The sequence below is a fragment of the Ixodes scapularis genome, unplaced genomic scaffold (assembly GCF_016920785.2).
Source record: "Ixodes scapularis isolate PalLabHiFi unplaced genomic scaffold, ASM1692078v2 PGA_scaffold9__187_contigs__length_104089568, whole genome shotgun sequence".
Lineage (NCBI taxonomy): Eukaryota > Metazoa > Arthropoda > Arachnida > Ixodida > Ixodidae > Ixodes > Ixodes scapularis.
The window spans coordinates 12,523,792-12,541,659 of NW_024609884.1; the positions used below are offsets into that span (position 1 = coordinate 12,523,792).

General features: G+C 46.2%; 1 protein-coding gene across 2 annotated transcripts; it reads left to right on the plus strand.

Moving 5' to 3' along the window:
• The first annotated feature begins 246 nt into the window (after positions 1–246).
• On the plus strand, positions 247–17,507 carry LOC8053823. Of its 2 annotated transcripts, none has more exons than XM_040217082.3 (3): positions 247–454; positions 6,390–6,522; positions 14,832–17,507. In XM_040217082.3, exons 1-3 carry the CDS (start codon positions 418–420, stop codon positions 15,070–15,072), a joined length of 411 nt encoding a protein of 136 aa, XP_040073016.1. In that variant the 5' UTR covers positions 247–417; the 3' UTR covers positions 15,073–17,507. The 2 variants fall into 2 exon arrangements, with proteins under 2 accessions (XP_040073016.1, XP_029846137.1); XM_029990277.4 differs by having other exon boundaries at positions 14,829–17,503.
• The last annotated feature ends 361 nt before the right edge of the window (positions 17,508–17,868 follow it).

Genomic DNA, 17,868 nt, shown 5'->3' on the forward strand with positions numbered 1-17,868 from the left:
TGCCTTCCCGCGCGCTACTTCAAACAGCCACGACTAAAGAAAGGTTGTGTAACTCGTGTCTCAAAGGGCCTGCCTCCGCTGTTCCCAACGAAACTTTCAAAGACGGAGGCAAGTAGCTGAACGGCGTAGCGCAGTTGCGGGCAAGGCTTCTTTCGCCGCCGACGGCAGATGTCCCGTTTTCTACGTCACGTCCGGCGGCGGATCGTGGCAGCGCTGTCGTTGCCACTGCGGGCGGTCCGACCGCTCCAGTGCTCCAAGTCGTTCGAGAGTGCGGCGTGTAGTCTCCGTGGTCCTGCAGCGCGCGTGCGTGCGTTCTTGCAAGCCGGCTGTAGGTCGAATGGCGTGAAAGCGCCAACCACTACGTTCCGGTGTCTGTGCCGGCCTCTATACCGTATTGTATGGCCCGCAAAGCGCGCCATGATTTGGCTCCTTTGCTTGTTCACCTGTGTCAGCGGTGAGTTTTTGTTTGTTTTGGTTTGTTTTTTGGGGGGTATTTTTGCGCTTCTTTTTGACGCTGGCCTTGCGCGGCTTTGTGCGCGCCTTTAGAATGATTTTTCGCTTTCCTCCGCGTATACTCTTGAAGTTTAAGACCGGCTCTGCTCTCTTTTATTTTTTTTTTTTTGCACATATATGTACACAAAGATATATATTTTTTTTCTTACATATGCTAGCTACTACATTACGTTACAGCTGTTTGCACTGTTTCGATAACTTCAAAACGGAAGTAATGCACGCAGCCGCCAATGCAGCCGCCACTCCCAGGCATACCCAACGTTTCTTGCTTCAGTCGCTAGATAGCGCTAAACCAAACAGCGTTGCAGGTTGCCTGTTACCGTCTATGCTAGCAAGACGAATATACTTGACGACAGCAGCAGTCGCTGAATGCTCGGGCATAGAGAGGAAGAGACCGGCATCTGCACTTTGCTGACCAGCGATGATCTCACGAGCAGCTTGCTGGCGACGCCAGCGATTTCGAGAAGTACCGTTAATTCAAAATGTATCCGCTTAGTAATGTTCAAGCCTCATGTCTGCGTCAAACCCACCGCGTTTGTTGAACGTTCATCTCGTGAGGTTAGGTTATAAATTAGTAATACACATTCTGCTCTCGTTCGTATTCCAACTCAGCCCATTCGCCTTCTGCATTACGCACGCATTGACCTCTGTCACGTGTAACAAACTGCCTCGGAATTTCTCAGCTCGCAACAGCTGCCGACCTTCGCCAAGCTGCCGCTGTGACGCGCTACTGTTAGGTGTTCAACAGCCAGGGGCCGACACATGTGCCGAGGTTCTAAAACACGTTGTGCGACACTCCCCTTGACGCGCTTACACAAGAGGAACCGCTAGAGACTCGGTTGAGGGCCGGGGAAGGCCAGTGGGGTGTTCAGAGTTAATTGTCGCACGAAAGTCAAGAAACACCACAATGCCTCACACGAGTGAAGCGTTGTGGCTACCAACCCATGATCGAAGCTATAAACTAGGAGTACAGCCATCCGCTCCCGTTGCCCGATCGAAAGAATTCCCAGTGTCAATACGAATTATTGCAAATTATTGACTTGACTTCAGGTTTTTAGGGATAGTACAAAAGCATGACCACAATCTAACCAAAGTGGCCAGAAAGCATGTTTGGAGGATCACATTATTTGTAATTCGTAAATATGGTCTAGAAACCCGGCAGATTAGTGATTATGATCTAGGTGGGAAAATGTACAACGCAAAACAGCGTGCGTGCGAGGCGCACGAAAAAGCGGCCAATTTTGGAACCTTTTCTCTTTTTGTTATTTGCAAAGAAGCTGGGAGAATATTACGACCAGCATCGTGTAGTTTATTTCTTTCGCGCGCTTTCGCGCCAACTCGCAGATAGAGGAAAATAGACACGGAATGCTCAAATATTGACGATTGCGGCCATGTCTGTGCACGCTCTCTGATCCAGCGCTGACAAAGAGGATTCACCGGATTCCTTTCGCACCATTAAAACCGTTACTCGTGGCATATAAGTCGCTTTACCCACAGCTCGTGCTGATGATAACACGTGAATACCTCCCATTGGCGACGTGCGCGATCGGAAGTGTCGCTGTGGTCGGCTTTCCACGATTGGCGGAACGCTGAGTCGGACGTCAGCAAGGGATTTCCCATCGACAGAAATAATAGGAATGTAAGAAATTCAATTTTGACGGTGTTGGCAGTGTTGCTTTGAGAGCGCAATGATTTCAAGCTTTTACCATGCTCAGTACAAACACCATCCCACTTGTTCGCAATGTAATGACGTCACGAGAGGTAACCATACGAGGGCACCACCAAAACATCTCGCCGCTAATAGAAGTAATCGAAAATATCCAGATGAATGAACCGTACTTGATCGAATGAAACAAATTCTACGAAGCCGCCGAAAGACAAAATCTTTGGTGGAGCCGGTATTAGCGGCGAGATGTTTTGGTGGTGCCCTCCTATGGTTCCCTCTCGTGACGTCATTACCTTGCGAACAACAAGTTCAATGGTGTTTTTAAATAGCATGGTGGAAGCTTGAAATCATTGCGCTCTCAAAGCAACACTGCCAACACCGTCAAAATTAAAGTTCTTACATTCCTCTTATTTCTGTCGATGATAAATCCTTTCTTGACGTCATAGTCAGCATTCGGCCAATTGTGGAAGGCCGACCACAGCGACGCTTTCGATCGCGCACGTCGCCAATTAACGATGCGAAAGGAATTTAGCAAAAGCCCGCTGCCTGCACGTGCTCTAAAAAAACAAAACACGCAAAAAAAAAAAGCCACATTTTTAGGCGATTGTGTTGCATACGTGAAGCGTCCTAGCATCACAAACGTCTAGCAATACTCTGAATTTCCAGACGCCAGGCGCGTACGTTCACGGCGCTCTTCATCAAATAGTTCTTCGTCAAATAGTTTAACGCTAATCGGGCTGATAAAACTGGCAATCTTCCAGAGCCTTCCGTACTCGCGAGCTCCTCTCCTTCAGTGCACACAGGTGGTCAACTCCTCCTCGCCTACCTCCCTGATTACATGACCTGCCCATTAACCAATCAGCACCGAGCACCTCATTCCTCCTCTCCCACCCGTCAACCAATCAGTGCCGAGTCTCGCGGAAATGCTTTTATCTGGGCTTCACATACTGCTAGGATCCATCGACTTTTACGTGGGACCTTCGGATCCACCCTATTCGAAATACCGCGCCATGTTTGTTCGGTCGGTGACGTCATTCGCCCAACGCGCGGCATCCCCTTGCGGACCAGCGACTTGGCTCTCTCGGCGTCTAGTACGTACTTCAGCTTCCTCGTTTACTTTCCGGGCTTCGACGACGAGGTTTCGAGACGATAACGTCTACTCCATCGCTCTCTTCGTCGGAGTCTTCGACACTGATCGCAGCAGCGATGAGAGTGATTGTTATGAAAAGATGTTGGAAGCTGGCAGTGACGTAGCCAGGAATTTTTTTTTCAAGAGAGGGGGGGGGGGGGGGGGGGGGGGGCATGGGTGCGCCCCATAAGCCTCCCCCCTGGGAGCTGGTCTTTTTTACTTCAACCCACTCGCAACCAGCTCCAGCGACGACGACGAGATTGTCCCGGACGAACTCGCCGCTGTCCGCTACGATCTCACACGTGCATGTAGGGTGGAAGGTCAAATAGCAAGGGAAAGAGTAGATCAATGTGGCGATGCAGGCGAGTTGGTTCAGTTGAAGTTCAGCGCTCGGCTTGTGCATTCCTTCCTTTGTCCTTGTGCTTTTGCGCGCTGCTACCAGTTGCAATCAAAAAAGCGTAGCTTGAGATTGTGCGAACGTACCAAATACTTTACTAGGGGACTATACAGGACACTCTCGTTTGTATTAGAGAGAATGACGGCCGCGCCGAATCCTAAACTGAGTACTATAGTAAAGTATTTGATCGTACCGTGGCGAAGCGAGCTTGGGCGAGCATGGGTGCGCCTAGAATGAGATAGTGTACGACTAAATGTAATGATCACGTGGTTTATGGGCACCATGGTGTGACTGACTTGAGCAGTGTTGCATGGTCGCCAGACGGAAGTGATCAGTATTCGTAAATGGATTATTGCAATTACTAGAGCTCTACAAATCGCGCAATTGTGTGTATATACTAAGTAGTCTACGAGCATTCCATTTCAAGACTAATCTACCCGTTTAATTTTCGTGTCCTAACCCTGCTATGGCCGCAGTGAAAACTTTTTAGCACGACTTGCAATGACGTCAATGCAGCTGCCGTCGTGGTGGCCTTGCTGTTGGGGGCGTACCTCATGCACCGCTGAATTTGTTTTTGCTGCAAGCGTGTTCCCAGGAGTGACACGCAGTGTATATGACCAGCGGCAGGGTGTGATGATGACGTCGCGTGCAATCCATGTATAGACGCTTTACACACGCGCCAGATTACAGACGCCATTGCCGACCTTCTATTTTCTTACCGAGATATCAAACCACTGAAGCGGGCTTTGGCGAGCCTTCACAAAGGCAAATGCTGGGGAAAAAGACACCGTCGTATCTAAAATGCCAGTAACCTGTCCTCCTGTCGTAATGATGGAGCAGAGTGAAAAATATAAGCGGAAACAATAACTGAAGGGCGGTTATGGCGGCGCCCATGCACAGCTGCTGTAAAGCGTCTATAGGGAGTATTCACTGGCGGCCATAGCTGTGTGCTCGACTGCTGAGCGCGTGCTGACGGCGAGCTCCCAGTTATTTTGTAACGTGCATTCTGCACCGCCAAGACTGCCGGTCTTAGCAGCATATTAATCTGAGTTCGTTTTGAGCATGCGCCCTAAACATCGCCCTCAAATAAGGCATCCAGGGATGAATACCCTCTTTAAGCCCGGGGTCATCTTTGTGTGGCACGTCCGAAGAGAGAACGAATGAGCGTGCCTCGCTTTAAATGGCGCAAAAACACGCGCCGCTCCCGTATACCCTTGACTGTATTGCCTCAGAAAGTTGAGCTGGCGCTGTTGCTGCAACTTCAAAGGATGCTTCGAAGCGTGCGCCTGGATAGGTAATGGGTCTTTGAAAACAATTTGCTAACATTCCCCACTATTCAGGCTCTTCAGCAAATCTGAATGACCCCCCCCTCCCCTTTTCCTTAAATCCAACCATGCTTTTAAACGCAACCGCTGAGGCACGCAGCTTGTCACCCCTGTGCACATTCAATACCCTGCTTCTAACAAAAGCTGAGTTTCCTTCCGTCAATACTCTAACAATCGCCGTAAAGAGAAAGAAGAAAAATACCGCCGCTTCTTCCACGCATTTTCTCCTCTGCGCATTCGGGCACTTTGTCTTGAAGTACACAGGTGTTCGTCGCTTGTGCCATCTGCTGCGCGTAACTGCCAAGTGCGGGCGGCGAACGCCCTATTGTGTCCGCCCCTGTCTGATCCCAGCCGAGGACACAGACAACGGCGTAGTATACAACTGCTCTACGCAGGCCACCATTGCAGTACGCACATGTTATAAACTTATCAACCACAAGGCGGTCGTGTTCTGAGCTCAAAATTAAAAAAAATAGGAAAAACGGACAACACGGAACGTCCACGTCAGCTCTTGTATTCACCACGTCTGCACGTAGCCTTTGGTGCCCGCAAAAGCAGTCAAACAATGTCGAACAATACAAAACGAATCTGACGACACAATCAGGCTGACAAACTCGTCTTTAGGTAAACCAGATAAATAACCTTTTTTTATTGTGTGGTGTTCCCCGTGTGTCTTACCCACCCCAGATATTCTGCATGATGCAAGGTCTATATGGTTACGACGAAAATAATCCCTGGAGAAGGGGAACAAGGGGGACAAAGGACAAACATAAATCTCCAAACACAGCTAGGTGACTGGTGAGCGTCTGAAAAAATCCGCCTGGTCCGGGTATCGAACCCGGGACCTCTCCATTACAGGTGGAGCGCTCTACCAACTGAGCTAACCAGGGGTTAGACGTCAGTAGAGCAAACGGGTTTTATCAGCCGCCACCAGTCGAACACCAACAAGGGTGAGGTTTGCAATTGAAGGTTATAATTATAATGCAATTAAATGCAGAGGTGCAAGCGAGCTGGACAAGAATGACGAAATATATATATATATTCCCTTGCATAAAAAAAAAAAAAAGAAGTTTAGAACAGAAGTTTGTTGCAGAATTTCTAGTCATTCCGGCTTTGCGGAGACGTTATTTATGACGAAATATAATTTCGGCATATGACTGTAAATAAAAATACTTACGAGACAAATTTACAGAGTGGCTCAAGGGGCTCAAGAGCCTTTCGAAGATAAAAATCACTCAATTTTTATTTCGCACGCCAGAACGGCCGATTGACCTTCGCCTTCGCGTATCCTCCTTTTCTTTTTTTTTTTTTTACTAAATATTTTGTGGACAAAAAGTGAGAACTGTCCTGTACTTCTAGTAACAAGAGTGGCCGCAAACTGCAACGTGGAGCAAGCCATTGAAGGAATGAAGGACTGCAAGCACGGTCTGCACACGATAGAAAAGAAGTCCTTCAATGCTTCCAACCCTGAACACGTAAAGGAGGCATGTTGGTAAGTGGTGTTAGCGCAGTTGTGCGCTGTAGAATACATCTCTTTTTCGGCAAAGCGCATGCGTGCTTTTTTTAATGTGTACGAGACCTTAGTAAGACTGACGTACACGTACGGACACCAGATATTTCATCGAACGCCGCTTCAACGAACACCGTTTCATCGCACGACGTTTTATCAAATCACTTGACGCAGTTTCATCGAATTTCGCTTTAATACGCCAAGAAAGTGAGGGAGAGGAGGAGACGAGAGGGACGTCAGAACGACGAGCTCTGATTGGAAGGATTAGGGGGTACACCGAAAGCTATGGCTGCTTTTGTCTCCACTGAACTCGTCGAACGCGTTCCAATGCGACAGCCAAACGCCGGACCCCTGCGTTCCACGTTTCAACGCGTTCTACGAGTGGAGTGGAGACAAAGGCTGCTAGCTTTAGGCCTACCCACTAATCGCTCCAATCAGAGCTCGTCGTTCTGACGTCCCTCTCGTCTTCTCCTCTCCCTCACTTTCTCGGCGCATAAATACAGAATGTTAAAACTTTACAGCGTTTTTTATCTATTTTAGAAACACTGGAGAAAACTAAGCGGTGGTTTCAAAGCGTACAAAGATGTACGCTTGTTTCGCCGGTCTGTGGATAGCATATAAAGCTACCTGTCACCAGCGAATTTAGATCGGCTCACTAATGGCGGACGGGTCAAGGAGAAATTGCTCATTTCACGGACCAAGATGGCGACCGTACGGGAAAGCTAGCTTGGCGTTACTTTCCCAGGATCCAGCGACTTTAGACGAAACAAGCGCACACCTTCGCACTGCCACCACATGCGGTGTAGGTGCTTGGCGGCATTGAAAAATAACTTTCCTGCCTTGATACGCGCAACAAAAATAATATACTTGCAAGATATCTGTGATCTATAGTTTGATTCCATACACAGAGGCAGGCGAGCTGGTTAAGGATAGACATACTAACCCTGGAGCTAGGGGACAAAAAGTCCCTTTTTGTCCCCTAGCTACAGTGCCAAGGACGCTTATATTGTCACGAATGAAGCGGTAATGAAACAGAGAATAACTGAGGAAACTAAACGTTTAATGGGGCGAACTTGTGCCCAAAACAAAAAGGAAAAGAAGATAACTACAGAGCGTCGCGGGCGTCGAAACAGCAGGATCGAACGCTGAGGCGAAACTGACTTTGGCTCGCCACGCGAAGCCCCCTATGTACACGCGTGGGCTTCTGGCAGCAAGATTCTCGAATTTACCAGAACACTAAATTGCAGGAATAAACAAAAGATGCGTCGCTCCCAGCCCAGAAATCGAACCATGGCTTTTCGCGTGGGAGGCAAGCACAATAACTGTTAGGCCAAGCGCGCGCTGCCTACTTGGCCAACTGCGGCGAGGAACGCCAAGAGCCACGGTTGTGTCGGTGTCTCTGTCTTTGCATTGATTTTCGGTCGCTGAGAACGCAACCGGCGCAAATGCGCTACACAGCCTTCAGGCTTTAGATTTAATAATTAATCTGGAAGTTGTCCACGACGTCCTTTAGCCACAACATTGCCTACTTTAGGATCGAACAGACTATGCCAAACAAATCCATCCCATGTAAAACGGCCTTCTCACATGAGCAGTGAGTAGTAAGATGGTCTCCACGTTCTGCAAACCCACGTTTCCCTCCTACGGATTAAAGTACATCGCTCGGTAATATCGCATACAATTAATCTGATCTCTTACGTCGAGTCTTCAAATATTACGCTCAGTATGCATATTACTGAGCTTTAGCGTAGCGTACCACCCTGGACGCTTCGTCCAGGGTGGTACGCTACTACCACCCTGGACGGAGCGCTGGGTGATTCCACAAGAGATGGAACCTGCATGTCCACTGAACATTTTTTTTTCTGTTTTTTTTCTTCTTATGTGATGTACACAAAAGAATCGCAGGAAACTGAACTTTTTGTCTCAAAAACGCGTTTTCACTACGAAAAAAAAAAAAAAAGTTTCAAGATTGCGTGACGGCTTTGCTCCCACCAGGGGGGTAAAGGTGGGTGAGGAGGAGTGGCAAATCCCGTGCGCCGACACCCGGGGTCCCGAGTGAACGATCGCAAAAGAGAGCGACAGAACACGAGAGAAAGAAAGCAACGTTGCCATGGTAAACGCGAAGAGTGAAAACTCTCAGCAATGTAAACAGTGATAATTTAACGTTTTAAACTAAATTCGGAGCTATTCTAACGCTTATAAAAAACAATAAAGTCATTACGCTGCAGGGCCGTAACCAGGGGGGGGGGGGGGGGGGGGTTAGGGGGTTCTGACCCCCCCCGAAATGTTTTTCTGGGTACGGCCCTGGTCGGTGCACTTGCAGCCAGCCGATTTTAATCTCCACCTCTGCGCACGCGCAGTGGCAGCGGTCGGCTACCGGGTACCAAACCGGGACCGGTTCTCCGGTTTGCTGTAACTCTCCATTATATGCCACCGATGCACATGATTCATAGGCGAAAATAATACAATAGACACTTTCAAAATGGCCGCCGTTGTCCCCGAAACCTCCCCCCCCCCCCCCCCCCCCCCGAAATTTTTTTCTGGGTACGGCCCTGTTACGCTGCATTAAAGGGATACTGAACCGAAATTTGGATTTCGCAAAATAAGGCTGTAGAATCGTTGAACGGGACGCTACGAACTGCAGAACATCACTCAAACATTGATATCTCAAACGGATGGCCGTACTTTTGGAAATGAAGGGCGCGATCAAGTGAGGTCTTTGACGTAATTATCCTACGGGAAAATTTGAGAATGAGGGGAAGCGGCCTCGCTTCTCTGCTCCTTGCTTCGGTTCACCAACTCGACACGAGACGTAGCGAGGTGAAGAGGGAATGGGAATCGTGACGTGCCTTGTCTCGTCGGCCTTGTCAGCCGTGTTTAATCGCGAATTTCTTTTCTAAAAATACGGCAATCCGTTAGAGATATTGCTGTATGAGTGATGTTTTTGGGTTTTGCAGCGTCCCGCCTATTCGTCCAGCCTAGTTTTGTGAGCTCGAAATTCCGATTCAGTACCCCTTTAACTTCCCTTCTGTCGAAATCTCGGAAATCTGGTGGTTGCGCAGTTTCGTATTCCTCAACCGCGCCCAGCCGCGCCCCACCGGCGAATCCGGGTATATGGTTTAGTTTAGCGTTAACGCGAGGCCGTACATCTGCGCGCTATGCAAAAAGAAAGCTTCGAAAGGAACGCGAATATCTTTCCACCGGTAAGTTCGTGGATTGTTGAAGTTCACGAAACTGCTCTGATGATGTAACCGTGTTTGGGACCCCGAGGGTCTGCCTGCGTGATCCGCCGCTTGCGGCAGCCAGAATGTATGGGAAAGTGGCGGACCTTTTCCTCTAGAGTTAGTATGTATGATCTCTAGGGGTGTCGCGAACTTTTGTCGAACCAGATTTTTTGGTCGAACTTTCAGGGTTCGACTGGGTCGAACCGGTTCGACGAACCTTCGAACTTTTCACCAGATTCGAACGGTTCGACTTTGTGGACAGTGTGGCCAGACCTTGATACAAGCATTTCTAGGTTTGGAGAATTTCTTTTTTTATGCAAAGGGTTATTTTATTGTGTGAACAGCTGCAATTAAAAGAGACTAATTCTATTCACTGAAGAAGTTAATAAATTAAATTTTAGTACTGTATTCACTGAAATAGCCGATCAGCGCTGCACTTAATTCATCTCTTAGCCATTACCATCCAATCCGAAGCCAACTGGCCAGCCTGTCGCGCATGCGCACACGAGTCGAACCTCAATACAAGGTTCGACGAACTTTCCACTAAAAGTTCGAAAAAGTCGAACCTGGTCGAACTCGAACCGCGGCCGGTTCGCGACACCCCTAATGATCTCTATGGCTCCCACCGCAAACTGCATTAGTTGCCAACTTTGCGGTCCTGCGGAAGGCAGGCAAAGAGTAGTACGCCAAAAATATTTCATGTGACACACAAAAGTTAAAGTCAACTGCATGCAATTATTATAAGCTTTATGAATTAAAATTTAAAAAAAAAATCATAACCTTAGACCAGGTGCACAAATACACCAACTTTCAGGCCTTCTACCTCATTATGTATGGCATTAACAAGTTTGAAAACTACATATAATATAGGCCAGGGCATCTAAATTATTCCTGAAAAATGAACTTCCAATAAAATTATCAACATAAAAAAATATTCTGAAGACACATTTAAAAAAAAAAATACCCATATTAAAAAAAAAAACCGGCCTCGATTTTCTTTTTTTTTTTTTTTAAGCTCTGGTGTAAAACTCTTCTTAGGCCAAGCAAAAAGAAAGTACAAAAACGTGTTGAACCATTTGCTTGGTACAAGAGTTCTGGTCGAAGTGGCGGTTGCGAAGCGTCAGTTGACTGGCGTTTTTCGCTTCACCCTGCTGCTGATATCTTTTCTTTTTTTTTTTAGAAAAAAAAAACAATTTTTTTGCTACATACAATAAATTTATGTGTTGTAGCTTGCTGCAATAAAAATATATTTCCAGATATTTTTTTCTTCTTTTTTTGTGGTTGTTAAGGGCACTCATGAAAGTTTACACTCCTTGATCTCGCTTGGACTTCGCTTGTCTCGCTTATTAAAACTGTAGAGAATAAAAGAAGGACGCCTCGAGTAAGGTGTTAAGGTGTCCGCTTTGTACGCAAGTGATCCGCGGTGGGCCTACTTTTTTTCTTTCTTTTTTTCTCAAACATTTTGTTTTGTCGAGGCATTGGCGATATTTACATTTCTTTTTTGCGATGATGTTGTCGACGAAACTTCGCAGAACTAAATGGTATGGGTCTCCCTTTCCGGAGGTGCGATCGGGGAAAGCGGGGCTTGGGTTGCCGGCTGACGCCGCGAAGCGGCGTGTACTGGTTAAGTTTTGTAATTAGCAGCCAATACTGTCGCCGCGAAGCGGCGTGAACGCAGGCGGGGGGCTGTGTTAACAGGCGGGGGGCTGGACGCCGCGAAGCGGCGTGTACTGGTTAAGTTTTGTAATTAGCAGCCGATACTGTCGCCGCGAAGCGGCGTGAACGCAGGCGGGGGGCTGTGTTAACGAGTCCCCCAGTGATACACGCGCCGTTCGAAAAGGGTGGCCCGAGCGGCATGCACTCCGGAGTGCGTATAGCTTTACTCATTTTTTTAATCCAAATTGGACGACACAGCTAGACCATACTGTGGCAGATCTTCAATCCTCTAAATACATTATGTGCCCTCAAGTGAAAAATTAAAAAGTCAGTTAAAACATTTTAGTTAATTAGCTAACTAATTACCTAATTTCACCTTTTTTCTAGAGGCCGCCATGGCCACTAACACTTCCCCAGGGCTCAAATTACTTTATCTCACGTTCCCTTTTTTTTTTTGAAAATTTAATGCAGCTAAAAAAAAAAAAAAAAAAAAAAAAACACAAAAAAAACCACCCTGTATAGACCATGGGTCTAGGAGAACTCGTCATAGGTGAACTCGTCCGGTACGCCATCTCGTCACATAAGGTTTTTCGTACAAGAAGCTATTGTCATGCCGGAATACTTGTCACACGGAACACTCGTATTACAGCTTAATTTTTTTTTATACAACACGACCAGCATTTTTTTAATTGGGTTTCGTCATAGGAACAGTCAATATATAAAACAACTAGATCCCAGGGTCGGATCCAGAACTCTGTTTTAGGGGGGGGGGCGGAAAGTTTTTAAGGATACTATTCTCCCATTCTCTCTTGTGCAAGGGGGGTCCACCCATGTCAAATCGCCCTCCGAGAAGGGGGGGAGGGGGGGGGTCGACTTTGTTGGGGGGGGGGGGGGGGGTGGCCCCCCCCTTTGCCCCCCCCCCCCCCGGATCCGCCACTGCTAGATCCACAATTTGACTTACAAGCGAAATAATTATAATGACATACATTCCCTGAAATCTTAGATCGGCTTAAAATAAAGCAGATAATATATACATATACTCGTCATAATTCATTAATTTAGTATATTAGCGGCGAGATGTTTTGGTGGCGCCCTCGTATGGTTACCTTTCGTGACGTCATTACCTTGCGAACAACAAGTTCGACGGTGTTTGCATTGAGCACGGTGGAAGCTTGAGATCATAGCGCTCTGAAACCAACACTGCAAACACCGTCGAAATTGGAGTTCTTGCATCCTTCTTATTTCTGCCGATGAGAAGTCCTTTGCCGACGTCATAGTCAGCATTCGGCCAATTGCGGAAAGCCGTCCACAGCGACGCTTTCGATCGCGCACGTCGCCAATACTGTGAAACAGAAACCACAGTTAGGCGTGGAGCTTTGACAAAAAAGTTAGAACCCTTCGCATAAGCCCTCGAGCAACAAGCGAAGTTGCCCGCTTACGCCTCCGACTTTCATAGCACGCTGAACAGCGTGTGGTTATTATTATTTTTTTCCTTCAAATGAGTGTCATAAGTGTTTTCAAAACTGGCATGTCACATTCTGATTGTGTTAGGTATGACCACGTATGACATATTCAAAGGCTAGTAAATCATGAAACGAAAGATCTGTCATTATTGAACTTATGAAGACCATACAAATGTCTCAAATGGATAAATGGACATTTATATCAAGAAACATTCGAGATTTAGGAGAATTCGATGCGGAAGATCGCTGTGTTCTCCTTAGCTGAAAGAAACAGCGCGAAAAATTGCCGAGAAAACGCATGGAAAAACTACAAGTAACGGAATTGGGCACACTTTCGCTCTCCAGCTTAAAGGAAAAAAAAAAAAAAATCTTATTGGATATTTTTTTTTTTTTTCTGCTCGGACGTATCTCAGCAGAGTCATCGGTTGTATTCCCGAGATAAGTACGGGTGTTATTAAGGGCCACGATACTAACGGTCTCATGAGTAGTTCTTATTCCAACATACCCAATAAATGACAGAACTGCATTTTCTGCTACCTGTGTGCGAAAAGTTTTGGTAAACTGGCACGCGAATTCCTGGTACAACAGCATTGAAGTTCCAAGAGCTGAGTGTTCGTTATAGTCCGTTGCAACTCAAGAAGGTAGGGCGAGGGTAAGGCGGGCCGGGGATGAGGAAGCAGAAGGAACGCTGGAGAAGAGAGGGGGAAACCTCCTCTCTTTAGCGTTCCCTCTACTTCCACCTCGGCCCGTCTTACCCTCGCCCTACCTGCTTGAGTTGCAACGGACTATAGTTTCGACGCTCTTGAATGTAGTCTTACAAAATATGAATGTCCGAAGCGTATTTCTAAACAATATCATAATTTCGTTTGCTAACAAAAAAAAAAAAAAAAAAAAAAAAAAAAAAGCGGCAGGATTCATTTTGTGCGTTGCGGTTCTTTTGTGTAAAGAGATCGACCCTGTTCCCATGAAAACACTGACGGTTTTGCGACCAGTGTTCCGATGACGAATGGCCTCTTCTGACGAGTGTTCTTATGACGAAATGACCTAGATCCAGAAGGCCGGTGTGACTAGTTGTCCTAGAACTATTCCACTACGTGCCCCCAGGGCAGTGCCATTTTGTTACGTCAGGGCATTCCAAGGGAGCCAAGTCTCATGTGTCCCTATTGTGGCTTATTTTTTCGCCCCAAGTTTGCTCCTTCCCGCGCATTGTTCACGTATTTCCATACCAGAACCTGCTGAACCGGCGACTTTCTAAAATGGTCCATTGGCACCAAACGTGATCGCATGTTCTGCGTCTACGCGTTGATGGTGAACGTCGTTTGTTTTCCTCAAATTGTTTCCGCAACTGGCGCATGAAAAAAAAAACAAAAAAACTAAGCTGCGCTTCATAGGTTATCAAAGTAATTCATTATGGGCAGTATTCAGTGCAAAAAAAAAAAAAAAGAGAAGGACGTTTACAAATCTCTGAAATGCGAAACTAGAGTGCAGCTCTTGAGGAAGAGGGGAGGGTATGGATGGGAGGGTATGCCCCTCTTCCTCCTCTGTACCCTCCCCTCCTCCTCCTGTTAAATTTCCCTGCTAAATTTTCCTCTAAATTTACCGAAAATTTCCCCGCTAAATTTAGTGGGGAAATTGACGTCAAGTGACATCAACACCGATTCAGTTTCCCCTTTAAATTTAGCGGGGAAAATGACGTCACATGACTTCGTGTCACGTCACCCATAAACAAATTCAGTTTTTCCGCTAGATTTAGTGGGAAAATTGATGTCACGTGACCTCAACACCAATTCAACTTCCCGCTAAATTGAATGGGACGATTACACCGACGGCGACGCCGCGAAACGCGGAAACGGGCGCCTAAGAGCTGCGCTCTAAAAAAAAAGGAACACTTAATGACCCCCCTTAAAGAATTCACATTGAAACTGTCGCCGCTCTTTTGTGCTAGCAGCGCAACGGGAAGACTGGAGGCGTGCCTCCACACTGCAGTGACCAGTGCAGGCTGCCTACACGAAGTGGATTATGTCGTCAAGATGCTGATGAAGCATCTACGGACCCTTCTCGGGGACATCTACAAGGCCAACTGCTGGTACGGTTGCGGGACAGGGACACGTCATGGACCGCAACCAGTGGCCGTCGTCACAACGCTGAGTCTTGCGACGTTACTATTGACTTTGTTCAGGACGAGATAGCAAGAGTGCCCCAAGGTGAACACAAATGTGCATGATAAAACACTAAGGTTGCTTGTTATAGTGCACGGTGATTTGCTTCACTTTCTTCGCTGTTTCGGAGTTACTCGTCGTAAACCCAGCAAACATCACCAGCTGAATGCTATCGATGGTACGAGATGGCAGCAGCATGGTGCAGGTCGACATTTCTGGCTAACATGCCACCTGGCTTCGCAGCTTATTAGTTTAGAAAGGCCTACAAAGTGTTTGGGAAACCTCATCTCAAACATGTCCAGCAAAAAAGGTTTTTTAAAGTCGAGCAGTTTGACTAGCAAAAAAAAAAAGTGTATCTGTATAAAAGGGGAAAACACAAGTTTATACAGATATGTAAAAAAAAAAAAAAGTGAGTAGCTTGTTTATGATATTTCAACCAAGATATTTCATACTGTCAAGTGCTAGCTTTCGTTTGTTCCATTCTCAAGGCCAAACACCACGCTTATCAGATGGTATCCGGGGTCAACAAAACTCCAAGACACAAAGCTCAAATCTGGCCAATTTAAATGTTAAAAAAAAAAAAAGTTTCTAAATTGTTTTTTCTTTTTTGACGTTTGGATAGATTAAGCTATTCCTCTGAAAATTATTTTCACTTTATGTAATCGGTAAATATAAAACTCTTGAACAGTCCTAAATTCAAGTGCCTTCCTCTGTGTTCATACTTATTTTTCAAGTGTCAATGTCTTATGGGTGTTTTCTGAAGTGCCTTGGGAAATATTAACTTTGGTACCCTTTTAATTAGGAAGAATGGAGCTGTGCAGTGATGCTTGTTTTGTAAATTTCCTTTTTGTTTCTTCTAAGCTATGATCACAAATTTAATTTACTCGACATAACATCTCAGAACTGATGTAAAATAGCCCGTGAACAGTCCTGTTGCAAGTTCTCATATTTTACCAAGATATTTACTTTAAGAGCGTGTAAGAAATACAGCAAGTTTTTCTTTAAGCTTAACAGATTTGTTTATAACAAAGCCGTGAAAGCTACACTAGTGCGGTTTATGGAGGTGTGTTATACGGCCAGGGGGGACATATTATAGAGGACTAATCTTCACGAGAAGTCGAATAATTAACTAGATTTTGTTAATGAACTTAATTAGCAAAAGCAGACATATGGTTCCAATTAGAAACTTGCTGAGCATCATCAAAAACCACTAACTCACACATTTTTACAAAGACCCAGCCTGTGGGAAGCGCAGTAGTCCGCAAAATTTAGCAGTTGTGCAACAGGCACGAAGGCTGGGGTGAGAAAACGCAGTTAATGAGAGACGGGAAAACTGTGCGGGCGCATTCTCGCGCCGGCAGCCTTACTCCTGCTGCACGAGTGGCCACTTTAGCGCTCCAGCGTGCTTCCCATGTGCTCCAAGCCTCATCGAAAACCACTGATTCAGTGGTTTTCGATGATGCTCAGCAAGTTTTAATGCGAAAGCATTAACTGTCTCATGGAGCGAGCTGACGTCATCAGTTTGAAGCGTGAAAACGACTCCTAGTTTCCGCGATTTCGCCTTCGGTTCCATTGGCTGGTGCGCGTCGACGGGGCTCCCATTGGCCGCTGAGCCATGGCCTACGAGATCCCAAAGCGCATGCGCGCTAGTACATAGCAGACGACAAAGGGAGCGGACGAGCGGCTTGCATGCTCTCGCAATTCAGAACTCACAAAAAATGCTTAGGTGTACCTCGAGCCTTTTAATTAGAATCATGTTTATTTTCAATAATTAAAACATTGACATATTTGAGCTCATTAGCCGACCGATCGTTATGATCATACTATGTCCACCTGGCCGTATTACTCACCTGCACAAACCGTATGAATGTAGCTTCCCCCTTTTTTTTAAACAAATTTGTTAAGCATAAAAAGAAACCCTCTATCTTAGTGAAATCGGATCAATACCCCACAGTTCCGTTGTGTTAAACATAGTGAATATACGATTGGATATTTCGAATCTGTGTGAAACATGCTATCCAGATGTATATAGTAAATATTTAATAAGTAAATCTCTAAAGTCACTGGAAGGTGCAGTACAGACTTTCCTGCAAGAACGTTATTTATTGTGAAAAAAACACGTGTTCAGCAAAATTAAAAAAAAAAAAATGCTGTGCTATTTATAATTTGAGCTAAAATTTCAGGTGCTCCCAAGGTTTATATTTTGTATTACAATCATACAAGCTTATGGGACAAAAAAAAAGTGAAACCGAGTAGTTGCATGTTTGCCTCTGACGTCCATTGACAATCACAGTATTGGGTTTATAAAAATGATGAAAGCTGGGAACTACAAATGGGGCCTTACCAACTCTTGAATGAAGGAAGTCGGGACGGGGGGAGGGGGGAAGTAACGTCGGGCTAACATTGCATTGACCTGTCCTAAAATGTTGATTATGATAACAGACACTCTCCCTCTGGGGAAGGGGAAGGAAGGGGGGGCTGCGGCATTGTTAGCTTTAGTGCAAGACATGCAATAACCCAGAATCGCCATGGGATGGTGCACTCAAACTGGCTTGCCATGACTTGCATGCTAGGGTGGCTAATGGCTAAAGCTCCCCGCAGTCAGCCTGCCTCGCCGACGTCATTCTCTCCAGTTTCTTGACCTGTTCTAAGTGTGTGTATACCGTGCGCAAGTCACAAAAAAATATTTAACTGGGCCCCAATTTCGCCAATACGGGATATAACGCTGTCCCCACTAGGACATGTCGAGACTTGGGAGTTTGCGTGAAAACTAGGGACAGTCCCACATACCCGGGACGATTGGGAACCCTAACTACAAATGAATTT

What these genes read in the sequence shown, in the direction of transcription:
- LOC8053823 (XM_029990277.4), top strand. Translation starts at nt 418, where the DNA reads ATGATTTGGCTCCTTTGCTTGTTCACCTGTGTCAGCG. An exon ending in CTTGTTCACCTGTGTCAGCG is followed by an intron (nt 455 to 6,389) that starts GTGAGTTTTTGT and finishes CTGTACTTCTAG; the next exon opens with TAACAAGAGTGGCCGCAAAC. An exon ending in CACGTAAAGGAGGCATGTTG is followed by an intron (nt 6,523 to 14,828) that starts GTAAGTGGTGTT and finishes CTTTTGTGCTAG; the next exon opens with CAGCGCAACGGGAAGACTGG.